The sequence below is a fragment of the Sturnus vulgaris genome, chromosome 1 (genome assembly GCF_052056855.1).
Source record: "Sturnus vulgaris isolate bStuVul1 chromosome 1, bStuVul1.hap1, whole genome shotgun sequence".
NCBI classification, from domain to species: Eukaryota; Metazoa; Chordata; class Aves; order Passeriformes; family Sturnidae; genus Sturnus; species Sturnus vulgaris.
This window is the reverse complement of record NC_142243.1, coordinates 31491357-31513346: the sequence shown is the minus strand read 5'-3', so window position 1 is coordinate 31513346 and position 21990 is coordinate 31491357. Positions and strand designations below refer to the sequence as shown.

General features: G+C 40.0%; 1 protein-coding gene across 1 annotated transcript in view; it reads left to right on the top strand.

Annotated features, from left to right (window-relative positions):
• Positions 1–21990, top strand: part of RAPGEF5 (Rap guanine nucleotide exchange factor 5) — a 156538-nt gene that overhangs the window by 36693 nt on the left and 97855 nt on the right. The window contains exons 6-7 of the mRNA XM_014893578.2: positions 1507–1573; positions 9123–9171. Of these exons, the coding sequence (XP_014749064.2) occupies positions 1507–1573; positions 9123–9171 (116 nt within the window). The remainder of the gene's footprint in view (positions 1–1506; positions 1574–9122; positions 9172–21990) is intronic.

Sequence of the window (21990 nt, the reverse complement as noted above, 5' to 3'; positions counted from 1 at the left end):
GAAGGAGCTAGCTATACTATGTGCTGTTCTGGGTTTATAGATTGCATCTGTGGCTGTGTCTACTGAGCTGCTATTTTCTGCCTCCAATTTAGAAGAATCAGGTCCTAGCCTGCTTCTAAGAGATCAGAACAGAAGGGATGTGTAGAGAAACATCCAAAGAGTTCAGTTATTTTAATCTAATTCTAAATTATAAAGAGAAAATCTGAATAAATCAGTCTCTGTAAATGAAAATGCATTCATTTATTTCTTTTGGGCTGCTTGTAACACTTAAAATGTTAAATCACATTTTCTTTGAGTAGGAAAGGCAGTTATGAAAATAATTGTGATTTTAATCTGAATTACCGTTTTGATCTGAATTTGCTTTCCCCAAAATGAATGCTTGTGTCATTCTGTGCTTTCTGACCTTAATTTTTTAATCAGGGAATGAAATTTTTGGACATGGGATGTAAGAACCACAATATACCAGCTGCATATTCCAGATGTGTTGCCAACTCTCTCCCTAAGAACATCAAGGCATATAAGCAATTAAATAATTTAGTCAAAGACAGAAGCTTCTGCTCATACCTGGGATTTATTTTTATTACAGCAGCTGCAGTTTTGTGTATCTGTTCAGCTTGCTGGCATGCTTCTTGAATACCACGAAAAATAAAGATCTCAAGGGCATTTTCTTTTACTTCTTGCTGTAGTTATAACCCTGTTATATTGGTAAAATGCTTCTGATTGTCAATAAAGCTTCTGAAAAACTGACAGATATTTTAGTGATGGGAATTAGACTGTTCTAAAGAAAAACACAGTCTTACCCTGTACTGCTCACTTTTGTGTGGCTATTTCCACGTGGGCCAGGCTTCTGAGACAGTTTCTAGGAGGGTTCTACCTTCACTGCCACACTTTTGAAAAAACACATTAAGTGTCTTTCTTGTGAGTCAAGACAACTGTCAAGACAACCTAATATTGTGCTCAGCCATTGCTTTAATTTGGTTCGTTATGGCTTCTTAAACATATTATTTTCACTTTCAGTTATTTTTTTCTGAATATTGAATTTCACGTGTAACGAAATTATTTTGATCTTGTCTGTTTTCATCGACATGAAGTTGTATTCCATAGATGTTGCTCCACACCTTAGCAAAGCTGGATGGTGGGCGGATAGAAAACTCTTTATTCATAGAGTATGTTCTTAGCACAGCAAAATATGCAGTCAAATAAGCAACTCTGATCTAAAGAGTCCTGCATTCTTCAGTTCTTCATTATATTTTTATAGCTGAAGAATTCTCTCACTGCTTCATGTTGGTCGGATCAAAAGAGTTCTTGACAGTAAGGGACAAAGGGTGTACTCTGTCGTTACTGACATGATTAATTATTGTCATGTTGCAGTCCTCATTTTGATGTGGAATCTCAAAGGTCCTTTTACATTGGTGCCTGTGGCTACACAGTTCCTTACTTTCCAGGAATCAAAAGATATTGAAACAGAATGAAAGAAATAATAAAATCTTATTTTTATTTTTTAAGGCCTGATCAAAAAATAGAAGATACAGCAGAAACCAATGCTGAAATTCTTGCTCGTCTCACTTCTGCGGTAAGGTCATTGCATCAATGTTTGAACTGATCATGTTTGAAATATTGTCGTGTTTTGGATCCTTTCAAATGAAAGACTTAGTCTAAGTGAACAGATGTTTGTATATGAAGACTGTTTTTTTAGTCTCTGGAAGGGGAGAGCTTTACTGAGGTCTAGCGTACAATTCCAAAGCTATTAAAATCAACCCAAGCAAGGATTGCAGCAGCCTGCTCATCTATTGATGCTATTCATGGCCCAGAAGATACCAGCTTGGAGGTGATTTTTGTGCAATGTGCTTTACTCTCAGACCCTCTTGGGTCAAGTGTACATCAATAGGAGACAAAAGGAGAAAAAAGTCTTCAGCAGCCCTTGTGTAGATTATCATAAACTCCTGAGAAGACCCACCTGGGAAACCTGAGCTTCCCAACTATGTTTAGCCTCAATAAATTTCACCATAATAAACAATAGCTTATTCTGTCTGTGCTAGACTTTGGTGCATCTTGTTTATCTTGTGAGATCACTGTTCTAAGAAGCAGACAGGCAGGACTAAAGAAAGTTAAGCTAGACTGACTCTGTTTAATGTAATCTGTATGATAGCACAGAGTGCAGCCTCAGAAGATTAGCAAGCAACGCAGCACTGGGAGGAATGTCTGGTCACCATCCCTGGAGATATTTCAAATATGTGTGGATGTGGCACTCAGGGACATGGTTTAGTATGGACTTGGCAGTGCTGGGTTAACAGCTAGACTTGATGATCTTACAGGTCTTTTCCAACCAAAATAATTCTATTATTCTATGGTTGTGCTGCCTGTCTTGGTTTGAAAGACAGGTGTCTCCCAAGAAAGGCAGGACCCTCTTTTTAAAATGGAGAATGTAAACCCCCTCCCTCCAAATTATTATAATTTTGAAATTTAGAAGCTCTCAGGCAAAGATATGGGAATAGGAGTAACAGTTCTTTACTAGGAAAATTAAAATAGCAGTACAGTATTACAGAGAACAACTCCCCCCCCAAAAAAACACTGACAGAGTCAGAATACAACCTGACCTGTTGGTCAAGGAGTTGGTAGCAGTCCCATTAAATGGTGGCTGCAGTCCTCCTGGAGTGACAGATGTGGTTCAGTTGAAGCAGTGATCCTCTAGAAGGGTGCAGTTTTCCTCTGAAGGTCCAGTGATGATGTGGAAATGTCCGGTTTTTCCTCTGGAATCCAGTGGAAAGAAGGCTGCCTTGGTGTTCCAAATCTCAGATTTGATTTAGGTAGGAAATGCCTGGCTCCTCCCCCTGGCTGGAGCATCTCCCAATGGGATGATGTAATTTTATCAGTCATGCAGTGGGACTCAATGGCCCATTAACAGAAGATATCTTCCTGGAGGAAGGATGGGTTGTGGAAAAGACAAAGAGCACTGCCCCACCTGGTTTTATCAGATGGCCCATTAGCAGAGAATAGCTCCCACAGAGATAAGGATCACTGCCCCAGCTGATTTCAATAGATGGTGATAGAATACATACTTTTGGTGACATCCTGTATTGCAACCTAAGACACTGCCATTTAGAGGGACTTTGACAGTCAGGAATCTCAGGAGAGTCAACAAAGGGCAATTCAATATCCTGCATCTGTGAGAAGTGCCCTCATGATTCTATGCAGATGGGGGTTGACTGAAAAGCAGCTTTGCAGGAAAGGACCTGGGTGTCCTGGTAGGTAGACAGCAGGTTGAACCAGAAACATGCTCTTGTGACAAAGAAAGCAAGTGCTTCCTCAGCTGCATTAGTAAGAGCATTGTCCTTAGGCTAAGGATCATCCCCCTCTCCTCAGCGCTGGTGTGCCAAATGTGGAGGGTTGGGTCCAGTTCTGAACTCTCAGTACAAGAGGTGTGGATGTCCTGGCATGTATGTGAATGACCATGGAGACAGCTGGGGAATAGAGTACGTGACTTACAAGGAGAGTCTGACAGAAGTGGGAGTGGAGTTTGGGAGGACCTTACTGATGTATACAAATGCCTGATGGACAGGCTCTAGCTGGCCATGATTTTCAGCAGAGGCTTGGATCAGATGATCTCCAGAGATGCTTTCCCTACCTCTACCACTCTGTGATCGTGCAGTTCTGTGGACACTGCGCCTAAGTCATGGTATCTTCAAAACATGAATTAGAGTTAGTTCCATTTTTGGCATGTGAGAAAGTACAGAGACAAAAATGAAGCAAGCAAGGCAAAATTTCTATGAAAAAGGCATGAGGATAAGAGCAGGCATGAGGATAAGAGCTATTTAAATAAAATAAGTAAAGTGCTATCTTGAAATTACTGGAAAATGGAAGGAAAGGAGAATTTTTGGTCTTTAAAAAAGACATTTCATAATGTGTTTGGAAAGCCAATGATTCTGTATATTCAACTTTATGCATAAGTATTTTAAAATGTATGACATAAGCAAGTGCTGAGTTTTAAATGTCTTTTTTTTAATTGTCTCTATATTGTCTCAATATTCAAATTCCTTGTTTTCTCTACTTTTTTATTAACTGAAAATGAAAGGTGAACTCAGAACCTCAATATTCTCAATTTTTGTTATCATACAGAGCAAAAATAGAAAACTGTGAAAGACTTTCTGCAAAGTTATATTTTTTTCAAAAACTGGGGGGTTTTGTCAGTTAAAAAAAAGGGACACACTTAGTAAAACAAAGTGACCTTTTGAGTTTAAGAATTGGATCTAGCAGTTGCTGGATGCACTTGAGTAACATGCATATCCTTAAACACTTAATTGACAGTGAGTTCAGAGTGTTTCACATCTGCAAGGTCAAACCTGTGAACTACATCCTGAGTCATTTCAGCAGTAGGGCACATGGATAGGGTTTTCTTAAATGAACCATTGTATTACTGTAGCTAACTAGCTAAAGAAAAATTAGGCAGTTCCATCTCCAGATGGCCTGTGACCCATCTATTACCATGGTGATGTCAAGAATCTGATCTTTTCGCCTGCATTTTCTGATTTTCCACAGAGCTTTGTAGTGCCTCTATAACGACTTTCTAGTCTACCCCTGGGGAAAAGGCACAAGATCAGAGCAGAATCCTCCAAATTTTAACACCTGTATATGAACTTTACCTGTTTTTCCCTCCAGAATTTTGCTTTTTCTCCATACAGTAGATTGGGACCTAAAATAGTCACTGCAAGCTTGTGGAAAGTCTTTTTAATTCCCAGAAGAGTTTGAAACCTCAGTTCACACAATTCAACAGAGGGCTGGACTATCTAGTATCTAGGTTCTCCTTTTTTTGTAAGCAGGAGATGGAAACTGAAAGTGAAGTTATTAGCTATTACTGGAAATGTATTCATACTGGCTTTTTGGCTTCCCAAATGTCTATGTCTTTTGTACAAAATTAAACCATTCCTCTTTAAAGAATTCATAATTGAAAATCCTGCTCATGATACTCTTCGCACCAGTATCTCAGAAGTGTGAAAAAAAACCCACAAAATCATCCCTACTTCCAGCCCAGCACTAAAGCAGTCAAAGATTAGAGTTGACTTTTTAATTGGAGTTGCAAATCCCACCGCTGTCTCTTCTACTTTTCTTTTTTGCTTTTCATGGAACAAAACCTTTTTTATTCATGTCAGAAGAAAGTTTGTGTCAGCTTTTTTTTCAGGGGATTCCATTCCAAACTTTCAAACCTAGACTCATTGTGAGGATCTACCCCAAGAAACATTGGAGGAATCCGTGTGCCTAAAATATAAATCCCTCTTTTAACATATCAAATTATGTGCTTATATGCTCCATTATATCGTTGAGGCACCAACAAAACCATCAAACTTAAATTCTAAAGGCAAGCAGTGCAAAATGCCATTAGAAATACATTTGCATCAGATAATCTTCTCGGTCATGAATTTTTTAAAAAATGCAGTGGTTACTCATGGGTTTAAAAAAGCATTCCAGAGCTGTCATGCATCCCATGTCATGCTTGAAGAGCAGCTTCATATTCAGTGTTTTGTGTGCTAAAAGAGGAACATGGTGGGATAGCTACGGGTTTCCACTGCAAAGCTTTTTTTACCTTACCTTGTGATGAAACTGAAAAAAATATCAGGATGTTAATGAGGTGTATCTGGAAAATAGTTTTCTGATACTTTAAGGGATCAGCCAATATTACTTTTATTTAGACTCCATCAAACTCTCATAACTCAAGATGCAAAAATGTGAACTAGACTTTTACTCTTTTTCAAAATCCTGCTGTTTAGAGCCTTCTGTTGCAGGATTTAATTTTGAGATTCTGTAAGGATTGGCACTTTGTCTCTATATGTGAAGTCCTGCTTGGCAGAATGGCTTCTAGAGTACTCTCTCACAAAGAAACTACTATGAGCAGGAAAAAAAGGTGAAAAACGTAGAGGTGGTATGCACAGTCTGCTAGATGCACAATTATGTCCACTGTGACAAAATGATAAGATTTGTCATAAGAGTAGAGCAGTAGTTGTTATTTACTTTTTAAAATTCTCAATTCTTTGAAGATAAGATTCACTATATAAATGAGTCATTTGTACTTAATCAAGCAGAAGTACACCTGTGTATCACTTTCTATGCACACTCTTCTATATTGCCAAAAGAAAATTATTGAGATGTGGTAACATGCCAACTAACATGCCACTCAAAATCTTCTCTTTCAGACTTTCATAATACTTCTGCAAATATTGTGTGGTGAGCTAGCCTTTAAACTGAATCAGTTTTGACATCTAGCAATGCTACTCAAATGGGATGCTGTTTGGATAGTGTTAGCTTTGTAGCAAGCTGTATGTATAACACATTTTTTTTAAATTTGATATGTCAATATGGTAGGCCTAGTTCTTTTTAATATATTTTATTTTGTGTCTGCATTATCATCTTTAATGTGATGTGCAACTATTGATTTTGTCAAACAGGCAGAAACTGAAATCCTATTAGGAAGAAGTATGATAATGGGTAGCATGTGTGCAATGAGGAATGAGTGTTATACATGAATTTCCATTGGTGTAATGATGCAGAGGAATTGCATGTCCAGCAGGGATGTCAAGTGCATTTATGCTAAAATAGACAAAAGCATATAGATTATGAAATCTAGGGACACCAATCAAATCCAGAAAGACGCCCAGCAGTACCAATTCTTTGTGATTGGAGTGAATCCTATGAGAGGGAGCTCAGATTATCATGATGGTACCCTTTGATGAAGGAACTTTTGCTTACTGCTAACACAGAGAAACATATTTTCCTCCTGCTTTATCTGAAGGGTTTTGCTCAAGTTAAGTAAAAGACCAGCTGCATTTCTGGCCAGCAGCAGACCATGAGATATTTAGCTTATAGAACCCAGCCTTTTAATTACCTGTGATTTTAGCACAATTTTCCAAACCTAAAAGGTGCCACCTTATAAGCAAAAGTAATACTGCAAATACGACTGCAGGATGCCACAATGCTGCCTTTTGTTATGACAAGATGGGTTTTTCTTTGCAACCATGGAGAGATTTGCATTTCTTGAATGTTTGATTTGGTTAAGTGATACATTTGCAATTGTTTCAGGTTGTAGTGTCTCTTAAAGATAATCTTAGGATAATGTATTTATTAAATGCTAAAAGATAAAAAATTGAGACATCAGTGAAATGCTTCTTGCTGTCAGTAACCTGTGACAATAGACCAGAATTAAGGCATCAACATGGGTACCTCCTTCTGAGTTTAATGAAGGGAGAGGGTCTGAGAAATGTAACCATGAAGTCATGGTGCTGTTGCTCAGAAACAACTTGGGCTTTTATTGAAAATCCTGCTCTTTACTAGATAGCGTGTATGTATTATTAAAATACTTGTGTATAGCAGTTGGTACAGGGAAGCACACAAGTTGTTTTTCCACAGAATAACTGTTCTTTCCCATTTTACTTGAAGTTTATGCTTACATTATCCATGATTAATATTTCTCCAGACATGGGAATGAGTGTACAGGAAGGAAGGAAGGGAAGGTAATATTGCCAGCTTGCACGATTGTGCTGGAAACAGGATGACATTTAAGAAAACCGTGGCACTGCCTTCATATTTTCCTGCTTGGAGTGGCAGAAAACTCTGTCCCTCTCAGTGGGGCAGCATCAAGGAATAGAAAAGATCCTTTTACCTTGCAAGGACAGCAAAAAAAATCTTCTTGGTCCTTTGCCACAAAGGAAAGAAGGACACAAGCAGAGGAAGGATGTGGCCTGTGGTATGACTGCCTTCTGCCACAGGGTGTACTGCTGGGTGGCTCCTGAGTATCTGATCTGTGGGTACTGGAGTTACCATTGTACTAAGATGCCCTGAGTGATTTTGTCTGCCTTTCTGCTCAGACCAGTATAATGCTAACTATTCTTCTTTCACATTTTCAAACTTCTCTTCAGCCATGAGAGTGGGATATCAATAGCTGACAGTAACTGTATTCCTTTGGGAATCCTTTGTGAGCTTTGTGCCTTATGACCAAGCCACATATCTTGAGAATGATGTTTGAAATTTCATGTCTCTCAGAAACTGCAAGTCAAACCTCTCACTGCAGAACAGCCTTGAGCCTTGCCTGGGTCTGTTAGACAAGACGGCTAGTATGCACTGCTGGAGACTTTATAGAGAAAAATATCCTATACCTAGAAAAACTTGGAATGTGCCATATTCTTTTTTATACTGAAGATCAGCTACCTTGGGAAAATTGGAGAAATTGGAAGGAGCTGAGAGGTCTTCAAAGCATGGGTGCGACAGAGGAAGGGAAGAATTGAGAATATGCAGCAGAGAGCATTTGGGGCTCTGTCTCTGTAGGGCAAGTGCCAGCAGCTGCAGTGGGCCAATTGATGGCAGTGAAGAAGTAGGAAGTGTGAGAATAATGCATAGAAAAAGGTTTGGAAAATAAATAATATAAAAAGGAATAGACCTATGGAGAGAAGTGATTGTAGAGCTGAACTGGCTAAAGAGAAAATAGCTGGGCTATACAGAGAATATGAAGAATGCAGCGACAAGAGGACGAGGAAGGGAGCTGGTTAGCATGGCAGGGCTGTGTTACCACGGGCTAGTGAGGGAGCCTGTAAAACTGAAAATAGCCCTGACTTCTACATTTTCACCTCAAGTGAAATTTTGGTCCTGAAAGTCTTAACCATGCTACTAGGAGAGGTTGTTTCCTCCTGGGAGATGCAAAAAGTGAAGGTCAATTATATACAGGAGCCTCTGTCAAACCTCAGCATGAAGGACTTTGTTATTTGGGAGTCACACAATAAATCCAGCATTGCAGTGTGCTCATCAGAGGCAAAACAAATATGTAACAAGGGAAGGGAGAAGATTCAAGTGTGTACTTGTGAAAGAGATATGCTGTGCAAATAAATTACAGGTCGGGCTACTGAGTTGCCCACTCCCTAAGGAATGTGTGGTATTTACATGAAATTAAAGTCACTGAATTCCCAGCTGAAAAGTAGATAGATTTGTTAGGAAAACTGACTGTAGTTTCAAAACCAGGCATAATTCCACATGCAGTTGATTGCTGCAAAGCACTGATAGCTCTTATCTTACTGGTATTGTATTTTGTTTTATTTCACTGTGCTAGGAGCTATAACCATCCTTTTCTTTTCCTGATATTTTAGGTACAGAGAGAACTGGCTGCTGTCATTGCCTTGAAAGCAAGGAAGTCAGGTGAGTCAGGCTGAACTTCAGAGGGGTTTTTGTAATGCTGTTCCCTTTTGTCATTTCTTGAAGTATCTGCTGTCTTTTTAATATGGGGGAGAAAAGATAGTGATGGAGAATATGTGTATACAGCACAAAGCAATTACAATTAAGCTTATCTCCTTCCAGCTCATTACATCTAATGACCTAGCTAATAGAATCAATGTTACAGCTGCACTTGGGTCTCTTTCTGGCCAAAATCACTATTTTTTCTAGGCTTGCACTTCATAAAAAAAGATTATGTCTATCTGACTAACATTTAAGACAAATAAGTCGGTCATTTTCCTTTTTTATCATCCAGTATCTCATGCCATCATCTTCTCTGCCTTTTACTGGCCCAGCCATGTGTTTTTCTTACTGCTAAAGCAAAAGGACAACTTCATGCATGAAGGCATTCTTTCCTGTCTGTAACCTGTGTGACTGGAGAGGCAAGTCTTTGATCAGGGCAGGAGAAGGAGAAAGGCAATTGGATAACTGGAAGTCTCTGACAGTAAAAGCACTGGCAGCAAATGCTGGTGCCACAGTGCAAAGGCACTGAAATACGTGGCCATCTCAGCTCCATCAGGGTTTGGTAGCACAGGCACTTGAGAAGGTAGTCTGCATTGCTGAGCTGGAGTGGAAGCTAGGAAGTGTTTTCCAGGCACTGCACAGGAACCAACAGAACCTACTTGGCCAGACCTGATTCCTTACAGGATTAACTCTCTGGTGTCTTTGTGCAGTGTTTTCTGCACCAAGCTGAATGTATTTCTATTATAAATCAGAGATGGAGTGTCCTTAAATTATTAGCATGTTCTCAAAGCCATTGAGGTCTTTGAGTGCATTTTCACTGAGCATCTCTTGTGATTTTCAGTGAATTTTCTAGAAATCAAAGTCACAGATCTTGTACTTCTTGAGCTATTTTCTGAATTATTCACTGTTCTGCATCATAATATCTCTGTCAGTCTGCCTGTGGCTCACAAGTACAGCACAAAATTTACTACACACATGCACAACACACGGCATGGTATCGTAAACTGGAGGCACCAAGAGGATGTGGCTGGCATACCTGCAAATATTTACTTGTGAAAATGTAAGTATTAAAAAGAAAATATTCTAGACATAGTTTGATGCCTTTTTTCCTGGAAATAGAAGTACCCATAAGTTATACTCACAATCATCTATAAATGTAAATCTGTAGAAAGTGAACAAATGTGAGTATGAATTCAGACCTGAATTGCTACTGTGTGGTAGCTTTGCTTCTGAAAGTCCTGTCATAGTGTATGATGTCAACACCCCTCGGCTGCTTGCCCTTACCTGGTGTCACCCCAGTCCCACCTGACTTGTAATGGCTGAACATGCAAATGCTTCTGCTCTGGCTCAGAGCAGAGGAAAACAGGCTATTTTAAAGAAGCGCTCAAGGTAATATTTTGTTTTTCTGTTAAATGGGCTGAGAGTGGTGCCACGTACATTTACTTCCTGCTTATGGAGGTATAAGAATATTTCTCTGCTTCTAAGCAGTTCTGTCAGCAAATATTACTACTGCTACTAGCTATAAATAGAAGTCTTTCCCCCAAAAGAGTTGTTTTAAGCCTGAATTAGCTTCTTATTTCCTTTTGGTGGATGGTTGTTAGAGTAGAAAATGCGATGGGCACTGGATTAGGAATGAGGTGCAAGAGATGAAAATCCAAAAGGACAATATCTCTTGGAATCTCCTTCTTACTGGTATAATTGCAATCCTCTAAGAACTGATAGAAATATTTCAGTTAAAAATCACAGCCTTAAAAGAGCAAAGCTCCTTATATAGCTTTGCAGTGCTGTCCAGCCTTTTCTAATACATTAATGTAAGCACTTAAAAGATCTGTTCAGATCTGAACAAAAGATAACTGTTTAGTCAGTTTAACTAGTGCATGCTTGTTGTTGAAATTTGCATTTCTTTATGCCCTGTCTTGGATGCCTGTAAAAGATAGGTGTATGATCAGGCATAACTGTAAGGTCTAATTTAAGTTAATGCCTTTAGTAAAGTAGGTGCAGAGTAAATTAGGGTGGTTGGTTATGCTCTTTTACTTTATTGCTTGTGGTGAAATTCACAGTGTGGCAGTTACTGTGAGTGATCAAGCTATGGTGTGCTGTGCCCGGTGAAGTGAAGCACGTTTCAGAGAAAGTACTACTGGAGCTGTAAGCCACAGTATCTTTCAAATATATTGTTCCTCTAATCCTCTCCAAGACTCCATATAATTCCAGGAAATAAGCCACCAAAAATCAGACAAAGAGTTTATTTTGGCTTGAAAAGAGTGGAACATGGCTTCTGGGCCAGCTGCCCTGGGTGGCTTCCAGGCTGGTGTGAATGGCGTGGGAGCCTGGCTCATCCAGCCTGGGATTCGTGAGTGGGCAGGGCAGGCAATGGGCATGCTCCTAACCTGCTGTCTGGAACCTGGCTGTAGAGGGTAACTGGTTCATTAACCAAAGGCTTTCCTAGAAATCAGTGAGCCTCCACTCCCACCAGCCCCTCGCCAAAAAAAAAAAAAACAAAAAAAAACCCGACAAAAAAAACCACCAACAAAAAAACCTATATAATGTGTTTCAGAATTAGTTTAATTTCTGGATGTAGACCAGTAGGATGGTAGGATGTAGACCCTTTACAGTGATTTAATTGTACTAGAAACACTGGCTGGTTTAAGTTTTTGCATTATTTGCCTAGAACTGCTCTAGTAATCACTATTTTAAGTTGCATGGAAAGCACTATAAAAGGATCTAAACACCACAGCTCCGTGTGCAAGAGGTGAAGAGGTTCCAAAAAAGAAGGTTTACTGTGTTTGGAGGCGGGGTCAAGTATTGCCTCTGGTTACTCGAATGAAACAGTTTTGGTTTTGTTTAAATGAACCTTGGGTTTGCTACCTAGTATATGTATGTGGCAGGCAGTAATTGCAACTATTACAGTTCTGGCTGCGGCAGAGATTTCCACACTGGATCTGCTGACAAAAGCCGAGGTAGAGACCTGAGCCTGCTGTGGGGTAGGGCACAGTATCAAATTCTTGCTAGTACAGGATCTGACTTGGTGGGGAATGTCTGCTACCAGAAAATAAAAAGCCAGTAGGGTGTGCGGTAGAATGCCTTTCCCCATGAGCTGTTCTTCTGTTTTGATTGTGGTGTAGAAGAATAGGAGAAATTCATAAAACTGACAGATGCTGAAAGAAAAATGAGGAACCCGAAAAATTAAAAACTTCTGTGCTGTGGGAAAAAAGCTCTGTTTTCATATTCCAGATGTGTACTGCAAGTACATCACTCCGATAACAGGGCATATGCTGACAGAGACATGCTTGAGAGCCTTCATGCAGAGGGAACTCAGCACTTCTAGTTTCTTTGCAAATAAAACTAAACCAGGGTAAAATAAGTGTCTATAATTCAGAAGTGTTGATGGACCTCAGTAACACTGTTGATTTGAAATCGCATTTATATTTCATTAGAATAAAACTCTCATGATAAAGGTGACCTAGGAAGGGGAAATGAGCTTGTGCAATTCTCTGTGGCTTATAAAAATGCATTGAAATTATTCTTGCCTAACCTTAGAAATAGATTAAATGCTGTCTTCTGTGGTTTGGTAAAAGGTCTTGGGGAAGCAAGTAACTGGAGCAGAAGGGAACTTTTCTTTTAATTGTGGGCACTTGGCGTTAAATTGTTTTGTTTATTTATACCTTGCTGGCTTCTGATAGCTTCTGCAAATGTGCTGAAATGTAACATAAATGCAGCCTCCCGTCTGAAGGCTTACAAGGGTTGGCATTTATCTCAATTGCTTGTCATGGCTCATGACATGTTTCTTCTGTGTTAGAGATGGTAGCTAAAACAAGGATAAAAAGCAGCAAATAGCCTAAGGCTGGAGGCTTTAGCTGGTGGCAAAGTTACAAGGGTACATGTGAACTGATCAAAACCTGTCATGTAGATGTTTTGTTAATCCCATCCACAAACAAGATGCCTTGCATTTCTGTGCACACACTGAGCCGCACCCCATGGCATCACCCAGCAAATCCCTTTACAGAAAAAGGAATTTATGTAACTTTATTTGTGCAAAGGATCGATTGATAAGAGCATGGCTCTTGTCTTTGTGTTTATGAATACAGGGGCTAATTAAGATAATAGCTGACAGGGTATGGATGAGGTAGCAAGATGTGGCTCAGCTTCTCCCCAGGCACTGCAGGAGCAGTGGCAGGTCTGTGGGTGCTTCTCCCTCCCACTGTGAAAGGTAGGGCAACCACAAATGCAGTAGAACTTGTGTGGTTTTTCCCCCCTTATGAATGATATTCAGGTTTCCACTATATGATTAGATACATTTTAGTCATGCCATTCTTGAATTGGCAAACTCTATTGATTTTCAATATGTCATTTACATTTTATTTATAATAATGTATAATAACTTATGATAATATGAATTTTGCAATGTACTAACCCAATATTTGAGATCTTATGGATTGCCTCCACCCTATTCTTACATAGATGTATGCATAGCCACCTTTTTCTTTTGTATTGCTTCTGTCAGAACCTAACTGCCTATATGATTTGCTTCGTATTTTTATTTTAGTGCAGACGATTCAATATGAAGCAGTCACTGGGGCTTGAGCTTTGCCGGCATGAATGAAAAGCAAGCTGTGAACAGCTATTCCTTTTCCCAGCCACTGCACCACCTCTACAGCACTGCTGTCAGAGCTGATTGCGTGACTCGACTCAAACACACTCCAGGCAATGTCAGCCCGGTTAAACACATGAGAACAGCCAGGCTGGGTCAGGTTAAAAGTCCATCCAGCTACGCTTCCACCGTGAGTGATGAGTAGGGCATGCTTAGAGTAGAGAAACGGAGCAAGTACAGTCCTTCCGGTGTACATACTCAGTATCTACCAGCCTGTGATAGAGGGATTTTGCTGTACCCATACTGCTGTGGTAGGTAACCCTTGCTGGACCTTTTCTCCATTAATTTATCAAATTGCATTTTAAGCCTGCTTGTACTCCTGACCTTCATCATTGCTTATGGCAGCAAGTCTCACAATTCACTTGTGTAGTATGCTAAAACATATTTTTTCTTGTTTGTTTTAAAAGCATTCCCCGTGACCCTCGCTCTGTTGTGATATAGCTCTTTGCTGACAGAGTGGTGAAGAGTCCATTCGCTCTTTGTCATTATACTACTCAGGATTTCGTGCACATCTGTCATACTCCTGTGAGTTGTCTCATTCTTCGGCTGTATCACTAGTCATTCCTCAGAGCAAATCTCCTCCATTAAATCTGATTATCTTTGCTACATCTATTATATTACTTTTGAGATGGGGCAGCCAGATTATACATATAGTATAGCAGCAACATGTGCTAGAGTTGGCACTAAGTGAGGGTCGCAGCTTCTTATCAGGGTGGAGAGGTGGAGGTGTGTGGAAAGGAGCCCAGTAAGACACTTTTGGCAGCGTTAAGCTGTTTTATCAGCTTAGTTAACTCAGGAAACTGCATCTCTGTCTTTCAGCCCATTTCCTCAAGTAGTACAGATCCTTGTGAGGCTTCTGGGTAAATTTATTCTATGATAATTAGCAAAAGCTTTGTTATATGGTGCTATCTGAATGCCCTGTGCTATGTTATTCATTTTATTCACTTGTAGAAGTGTTGAAATATATAGAAAATGAAAATCATTACAAATTTTAGTTTGATTTGTATGCACACTTGAAAAATGACGTAAAAATACATGACCAAAGGTCATTTAAGAATGGACTACTTCAGCATTGTGTATAAATTCCAAACATATTAAGTACTATTGAATTTACATGTTTCATAAACAATCAGGTATTCAATATCTTTGAAGTAAAATATGAACAGTTTGTTACCACTTATGCCACTGAAAAAGGGCATAATGAAGTATTAAAAAACTTGATCCTATTTACAGATTAAGGGGACAGTCATGTGCCAGAGAGGTGTGCATTTTCCCTTGTGAAAATATTGAGAAAATTTGAAGGGTGGGAAAAGGGTAAATCAGTAGGATCTTACTGCTTTTCTGTTCTCTTCATGTCTCTTTTCAATAGGTTTGCTTACTTTACTCAAGTAGTACCTCATTTCATTACAACTTCCAGTTCCTCCAAGCACCCAGTTGTTTAAAGCAAGGGCTGGAATTAGTAAACTGTGTGGAATAAGAGCTCTTCTGCAAATTATACTTACAGGGTTCATCCTGGAGAAATAGCCACTTAAAGTGAGGGTGCAGGACTGTTGTGCTTCTGTTAGGTCATGGTGACTGTATCTTTACTTTTCCCCTGCCCACTGAAATGTGATTCAAAATAAAAGCTTCACCTGAAAACATAGCTAGCAATATTTTAAAAGTTACACTGTACTTTGGGGTCTTTCTTTAAGGTCTGTCATTTCAGATCTTGAAGTAAGGGAGGTGATCTTGGTTTGTTCAGCCTAGAGAAGAGGAGACTGAGGGAGATCTCATGGTGGTCCCTCATGAGGAAAAGCAGAGGAGCAGACACTCTTGTGACTGGTGACAGGACTCAAGGAAATTGCATGAATTTGAGGCAGGGGACGTTTACTTTGGATATCAGGAAAAGGTTCTTCACTCAGAGGGTGCTTGGGCACTGGAACAGGCTCTCCAGGGAAGTGGTCAGAGCACCAGGTCTTTCTGAGTTCAAGAAGCTTTGGGGCAATGCTCTCAGGCACATGGTGTGACTCTTAGGGTGTCCTGCTAAGGAATGATCCTGATGGCTCCCTTCCCACTCAGTATAATTTATGATTCTATGATTCTAATCATGTTTGCTTCTTTAAGCAATCCTTTTAAAACATTCTGTGCCCTACTGAAGGGAATCCCTACTGCTAGGGACCAATGAGGGTTATAATAATATATTGCATCACATGGGATTCTTCCATTATTCTTGAGATCAAGCATACCCAGAAAATGATAGCATTTCGAAAGGGCAGGATGAGACCACTTCCAGCCTTGGGGAATGATGCTCATTTGTGCCCACCCTGGGTGATGCTGGGGGTGGGAAATGCCCTGGACAACATCAGTGAAAGGACTACACAGTAACACTTACCAGCTGTTGTGTATTCAACAGCTGATATAAAGCAGAATGGACTCAGATTAGGAAAAAGAAGGAAAAGAGCTCTCTGCTGGGAATTGTGGTGAGAGGGATTTTGACAGTTTATGGTTTAGTTTTTGCAGAACCTTGAGCATAGTTCTTTCTGTGTGATCTTAGGTGCTCACATAGAAGAAATCAGCAATGCAGAGTAGCTGTGTAGGGGAAAGATATTTTGCACATATGCAAAAAGAGATGGCACAGTAAGGTCGGAAAGACAGCAGTCGTGCAAAAAACAGCCCCCAGGTGAATGTTTTGTTTACTGGGGCTTTGGGAGAGGCATTTACAATGAGTTCACAGAATTTATTTATTCAGAGTCCTCTTTGTTTCCTGCTCCTTTCCTGGCCATGCCTGGGGGATGTTTCCATGGAACAGAGAGCAGTGTTTCACTTTGCATCAGCCCCCTCTGCAACAGTCCATACCTCCTTGTTTGATCTGTTCCCAGCACCCATTCTCTGATCATGTAATGGGCTCTTTCTTTTCCATCTCCTTCCATCATCTTGTTTCAGACAACACTGTTATAGGTACATTCACTACCACATGATTAAAAAAAAATAAAAAAAAAAAAAAATCATGCACATGAGAACAAATATCTACAATTACTGGATAAAATTTAAAACTTTCTGCATTCAAACATCAAATGGTTCCCCTTGAGCTGCGATTGGTACAAAGTCCCTTGCTTTTGTCTGTTCCTGTAGTAATCCTACAGCATTTTCATATGATTTTTCTCTTTTTTTTTTTTCTCCTTGATAAAAAATATGACTTCATATGTTCACAAAGTGAGTATAAAATGTGGCTTTATTTTTGCATGCATGACAAAGGGCCAGGCATTGAAAACCAAATCTCCTCTGGCCATTTGAATCCACAGTAGTTGTTTTTCTATTAAAAAATGCCCGTTTCATTTAGCCAGGGGTGTTTTACAAATTTTGTTGCTCTAATGCACCACTACCTTGCATGAAATATGGACCTTCAAAGCCAGATGAAAAACTTTGGTTCTTATAAATAAATTAAACTGAAATTCCTAACAAAACCAGTTGTACAGTAATGTGAAATGACCATGATCTGACTGAGCTGGGAAATATTGGTGGCTTTACTTGGTACACTCATTTTTAAATTTATAATAAGCATATAATGTGGGCAGACCTGAGCCTCATTTTAACTAGAGTTTGTCCTTCCTGTGGTCATTTAGGAGCAGTGGGAAGGAGTGGCGCCTTAATGGTGATCAGTAAGACCAAATCGACATCTGACAGCTCCTTTCTAACCACAGTTGCTTTTCTCTGTTTAGATTGCAGATACCTACCCTAGCTGTTCTCTGTTCTTTCTGATAAACTCCGCAATGAGAGGAAATGCTCTTGCATCATTTTCTGGAGTCCTGTTTCCTATTTGAGATTTGAGAAATGGCTTGTAGCACTAGGACCCTTGGGAACTTCTTTTTCTGCGTGGAAACTAATCAGAATAATGAGTACCCTCTGTGCAAATTCAATATTAGTTCTATACCTTAGGTCTAGCAGAAGTTAATGACCTTTTTTTTTACATGCAGAAGTCAGTTATGAGACCAACATTACATTTCACACTTTTGTAATTGTAAAATAAAATGCTGGAGTAATTTATATTAAATTGATTTAAACTACAAAGCATAAATATCATAGCATCCCAGATTAGGGTTTGAGAGAAAATGGCATCATTGTCACATGTGCAATAGCTCATTCACTGATTTACAAGTACCTTTATTCTATCTTGTGCTTGCTGTGCTTTTTACATACAGAGGTGCTGAACAATTCTGTAAGCAGGAGTCTGTCTCTAATAATTTTTGCATTTTCTTTGTTTCTTTAATTAGCCGATTTTCTCAACTGATTGCACAGCTGTCTGGGCAACACCCCCCCAGGGGTCTGCCAACTGTTTCAGAGATATGTAATGTACGCAGTGAAGGGAAATCTGTATGATAATTTGCATGTATATATGCAGAAATAGTGGGAAGGAATAAGAAAGCTCAAAGGCAATTTTTGTATTGCTAATAAAAGGAAACATGTTAAGGATGAGCTTAAAAAGCTTTCTCTTTTCAGTAATTTCTGAGAAAAGATTACTCTTTCATGGTAAATAAGGAACCAATTCTCAGATGGAAGGTTTTGTTCCTCTTACAAGCAGCTTTTGCCCTCTTACAAGCAGCTTTTGGGGATTTCAGAGATACTCGTTGCTTGTTAGTTTTCCCCTTTAGTTTGGAAACAGAACTTGGAAAATGCAGGAGTATGCATGAGGATGTGGTCTGGTCTTAAATGGTCCCCAAATCCGAGGTTTGCAAAGCGTTTACTGGCTGCTCATCTTCTTTTCCATTGCTCAGCACTAGTGCTTTACATAGCCTAGAGGATCTGGCTTTTAGTTTCCCCAGTGGTGTCAGTATGAGCTATTCATTTTTTTCCACTCTGATAAATTAATAAGCATCAGCAAACATTGTAACACTGTCAAGCAGTTCAGAGCTGCCATAGTAACCAAACCTCTCTAGAGCTCGCTGTATACCCTCCACAAAGAACAACAAGGGATATCACAACTTCCATTGTTCAAAATAACAGTAAAGTTTTCAAAAATAATGAAATTAGCTTAGTTACATGATTAAAGAAAAATAAAATGGGGGATTGTTTTTTCTTAAAAGCTTCATGCCAGCAACTTCCATTGGAAAAAAATAACCAAAACAAAACAAAAAAAAACACAGAAGAGAAACACACATTCCTCTTAAAAATTTGGAATATAAGAAGAGTACTAGAAGTTGTGAGTTTCTCAGCAGCTGACAATAAATCAATTTGTGCAGGCTGCTGGCAATTCTGGAGGCTTTCCCCCAGGGAATATTCTTGCATATTCCTGAGGTCTTGTTGGTTTGACAGGGACAAAAAAATTCCCACAACAGGCTATAACCATCCAGCAGGAATGAGGCAGTGAAAGTCTGTTGGCTTGTGAAATAAACCAAGTCCTTGTGTTCAGAAGCATTCTCCTTAGCTCTTCCAAGGTGGGAATGTGTGTCCTATCTGTAGACAGCACGTAGGTGCCTTTTACTTACTGGCTAGATAAAAGAGATTAATATATGAATTGTGATCACAGAGCACTGAAAAGACTGAAATCATACAAAGGGCAGACTAGTTTGATGTTCTAGGATGTTAGCAGGTTAAAGAACAGTACTAAATAATAAATTAATGTCCGCATTTGAAATGAAGGAGCATCTCTAAGTACATGAGAGATGTAGCCTTAGGGGAGACCGAGCTTCCTACGGCAAGCAGAGCTACCTGTGGAGCGGCTGTGGGGACAGTGAAGTCCCCATGCAGCCTGTGCAGTCCCAGGTGAGCCTGGCAGTGTTTGTGCAGCTGGAATCCCCCACCTCAGCTGCCCCTGAGGCCATGTCTGGGGGTTTGCAGCGGGCTAAGCCAGTTTGGTCTTGGAGCAGCCTGGGGCAGTGCAGGGCATGTCTGCACAGGGCATGTCTGCACAGGGCAGTGCATAAGCGTGTCTGCTGAAGGTGGTTCATGGGCTCTTGTCCCCAAAATTCAGGCGGTCCTGGCCCCAAAGATGGATTTCACAGCAAGCTCGAGGGCTGCAGCTGGAGCTGTGTGGCACAAGGAGTCTGGCAGCAGTGTTACCTTGAATGGTGTCCTGACCCCCTGCCTGCTGCCTGGCTGCTCTGTTCTCAGCCAGGTCAGTAGTTATCCTTTGCCAGTGCACAAATCCCAAATGCATTATGGTAGCACAGATGGGGAGCACTCAGTACAGGGGATGTGGGACAGCCAGCAGTGATGGGGAGCTAAACTGGCTTCCTGGAATGGCCATGGGAGTGCCACCCAGGGCCACTGCTTCCAGATGTCCTTGCCTGTTGTTCAGCAGCAAAATGGTTAACTGTGATGACAGTCCTTTCCTATGCATTTAAATAATTAGCTTTCACGGTTAACACCCTATTAAGCCAAAAGAGGAAGTTCACACCTCTCCGGGTGTTATTGTTCCAGTCTGGCTGGCTGCAGCAGCAGAATGACGATAGTGCCTTGGTTTGTGTTGAGAAGGTTATCTTTGCAGCCAGAAGGGGTAGAAAGAAGAAATTTCATTTATAGAAAAGGAAGAAAGCACAATAAAGCAAAGCCTCTGGGAAGATTACAACGCTGTGGGTTCCAGGGGTTGCTTTATTTGTGGATTTTTTTAAACTGTCTTTCCCACTTTCAGGTGGGCAAACGATTCTGCTATTTTCAACAAGACCAAGCCTTAAAATGAAATAATGTGCTTGTAATATTATGCGACTTTTAAAAACCTTACGCGTCAAATGTAATTAATGTAATTAATTTACCTTCAAGTTTGTGGCACAAAGAGCTGTGTCACAGAGGCACTGCTCTGTGGGTAATCTTGGCAGATTCTTCCATAGGCAGGAGAAGGTCTGTAGTGCTGCCGGTGTCTGTTGTTACCATCACTGGATGCCAACCTGTCTAGCTAAGATGAGCCCTTTAACATGTGTGTAATTCTCCATGCTGCTGGAAAGACAAATTCCTTCCAGTGCCTTGAACCTACACTAAACTTTGTGGCATGGCAGTAAAAGCAGGGGGGAACACAGCTGGCTGGTTCCAGTGTGAGCAATGGCTGCATTCCCTTTCCTTTCATTTCCCCATGTGATGGCTGATCCTGCTGTAGTAGCAGGTACAAAATTATTTATTTTGATTTCTTGTTTTTTCGTTATGATCTGAAATGGAATCACTAAATGACAAACCTCTCCCCCAGAAGAGTTCTTTGTGGCAACATAAGTTTACAGAAGAATCTTCTAGTAAAATCTCAGCTCTGCTCTGCGGGGACACAAGGAACTCAGATCAGATGATGGCCCTTGAGATCCTTAAGTGACCATAAAACATCAACATCCTGAATTCCCTAGACTAATTTGCAAATGGACATGTTTGAACTGCACATTAGCAAGCTAATGCTCATTTGACATCTTTTTCTTTCATTCATGGTGGCCTTTCCTCCAAATGAGACATGCTGCAGGTGGAAAAGGGAACTAGTCACTCTACATTTGTTTGTATTTTTTTCCTGTCTCAGGTCTCAAGACTGAACCGAAATACAGCATTAATTAGATACATATAGATCAGAGTAAACTACCTTTGCTTTTCCCTGTTATCACTGCTTTGTAAAACATGCTGGGATATTTGTATCAGGGAGCAAAGCTGGATTTATGGTGGTGAAGAAGGAAACATTTGGCTCAGCTCCAAAGTTCACAACTTTTTTTGTATGTACAATTCCAGGATCAGCATTTGCCTGGGAAATACTTTTCCATCCCACCCTAAGCTTCCGCTTGCTTGTCCTATGGTTGAATTTACAATATCAAAATTTTTTTTTTATCTTAAAATTAATGGCCAGCTAACAGCAAGTAGGAAATTATCCTTGAATTCTTATATTTTGTGACAGAACTTGTATTGCATGCACAATAACCCATGAGAGCAGTGCCTGGGCCATACTGTGTCTAAAAATGCTGCAATCAATTTCTTACATGTATGTGGTGGCCCCCACTAACATAAATTTCTAAATATACCAGAATATTTTAAGAAATATGTGGGTTTTCTCTGTTCTATAGACAAAACACATGGTAAGCTTTTCCTACAGAAACCAAGAAAATATAATTAGGGGTTGTTTCTTGTCTGTGTGGCTACTTCAGCCTTCAAGGGACTGTGTTCTTGTGATGGGAAAGAAGTATGAGATAGTGTGATTC